The 767-nt window shown below is 48.4% G+C and overlaps 1 protein-coding gene across 1 annotated transcript in view; it reads right to left on the bottom strand.

The window, feature by feature from the left end:
- PHALS_06660 (delta-1-pyrroline-5-carboxylate dehydrogenase mitochondrial-like) overlaps nucleotides 1-685 on the bottom strand; it is a gene marked incomplete at both ends in the record, with an annotated part of 3,443 nt that extends 2,758 nt beyond the window's left edge. Inside the window, one exon of the mRNA XM_024719987.1 lies at nucleotides 67-685. Within this exon, the coding sequence (XP_024585232.1) occupies nucleotides 67-685 (619 nt within the window). The remainder of the gene's footprint in view (nucleotides 1-66) is intronic.
- Nucleotides 686-767: the final 82 nt, after the last annotated feature.

Genomic DNA, 767 nt, shown 5'->3' with positions numbered 1-767 from the left:
CGTCCACCGTTGACGATTCGGAAGGAATGTGGGCAGTGCCAACCTCATATCTACCAGCGGCCGTACCTGCCTCCGTGCTGGTTTCATCGTGTGTATCGGTAAAGTATCCACCACTTGATGTAGCACTCTCAGTAGCAGTTCCTGTCGTGTCGTAGTTGAAGTCAGTAGTGTGTGTTTTAGTCGCTGTATTATCCGCGGCGGTCGCAGTCAAACTCTCGTAATTATCATTAGAATAGTAACCACTTGGTACCGGATGATCATCGATAGTCTCATGCGTGGCTCCGCCCGTGGTATGTTCTCGAGTTGTTTGTTGGTTAGTGGCGTGTTTTCCAGATGTAATACCATGCGTGGTGAAATCGCCAGCTGTGTATGTGCCACTTTTTTCTTCTTTAGGGGTGTGATCGCCAAATGCGTATTCACCAGCAGTGTATCCATCAGTCATATGTCCGCCAATGGTGTGTCCACCAGACGCGTAATCGCGGATTGTTTCTTCTTCAGATTTGTGTTTGTCGTGTTCGACAGTTGCGTGTCCGCCACTCGAGTGTCCGATATTTCTGCTTGCCCCAGTCATTGTGCTCGTAGAAACATCCTCACTTGTAATGGTAAATTTCTTGATGGAGGTACCATCGGCTGACTTGCCAGAAGGGTATCCGACATTCATTGTGCCATCATCTACCGACGTCATCGTAGCAGTTTTCATTGTGTTGGGTTTCTGATGGCCATGATAATTTGACCTCTCCATTGTGCCTCCCGTTTGCTGATTCGTC

The sequence above is a fragment of the Plasmopara halstedii genome (genome assembly GCF_900000015.1).
Source record: "Plasmopara halstedii genome assembly, contig: Scaffold_3060, whole genome shotgun sequence".
Classification (NCBI taxonomy): Eukaryota; Oomycota; class Peronosporomycetes; order Peronosporales; family Peronosporaceae; genus Plasmopara; species Plasmopara halstedii.
Note: the sequence above shows the minus strand (reverse complement) of the source record. Positions and strands in the feature narration are given on the sequence as shown.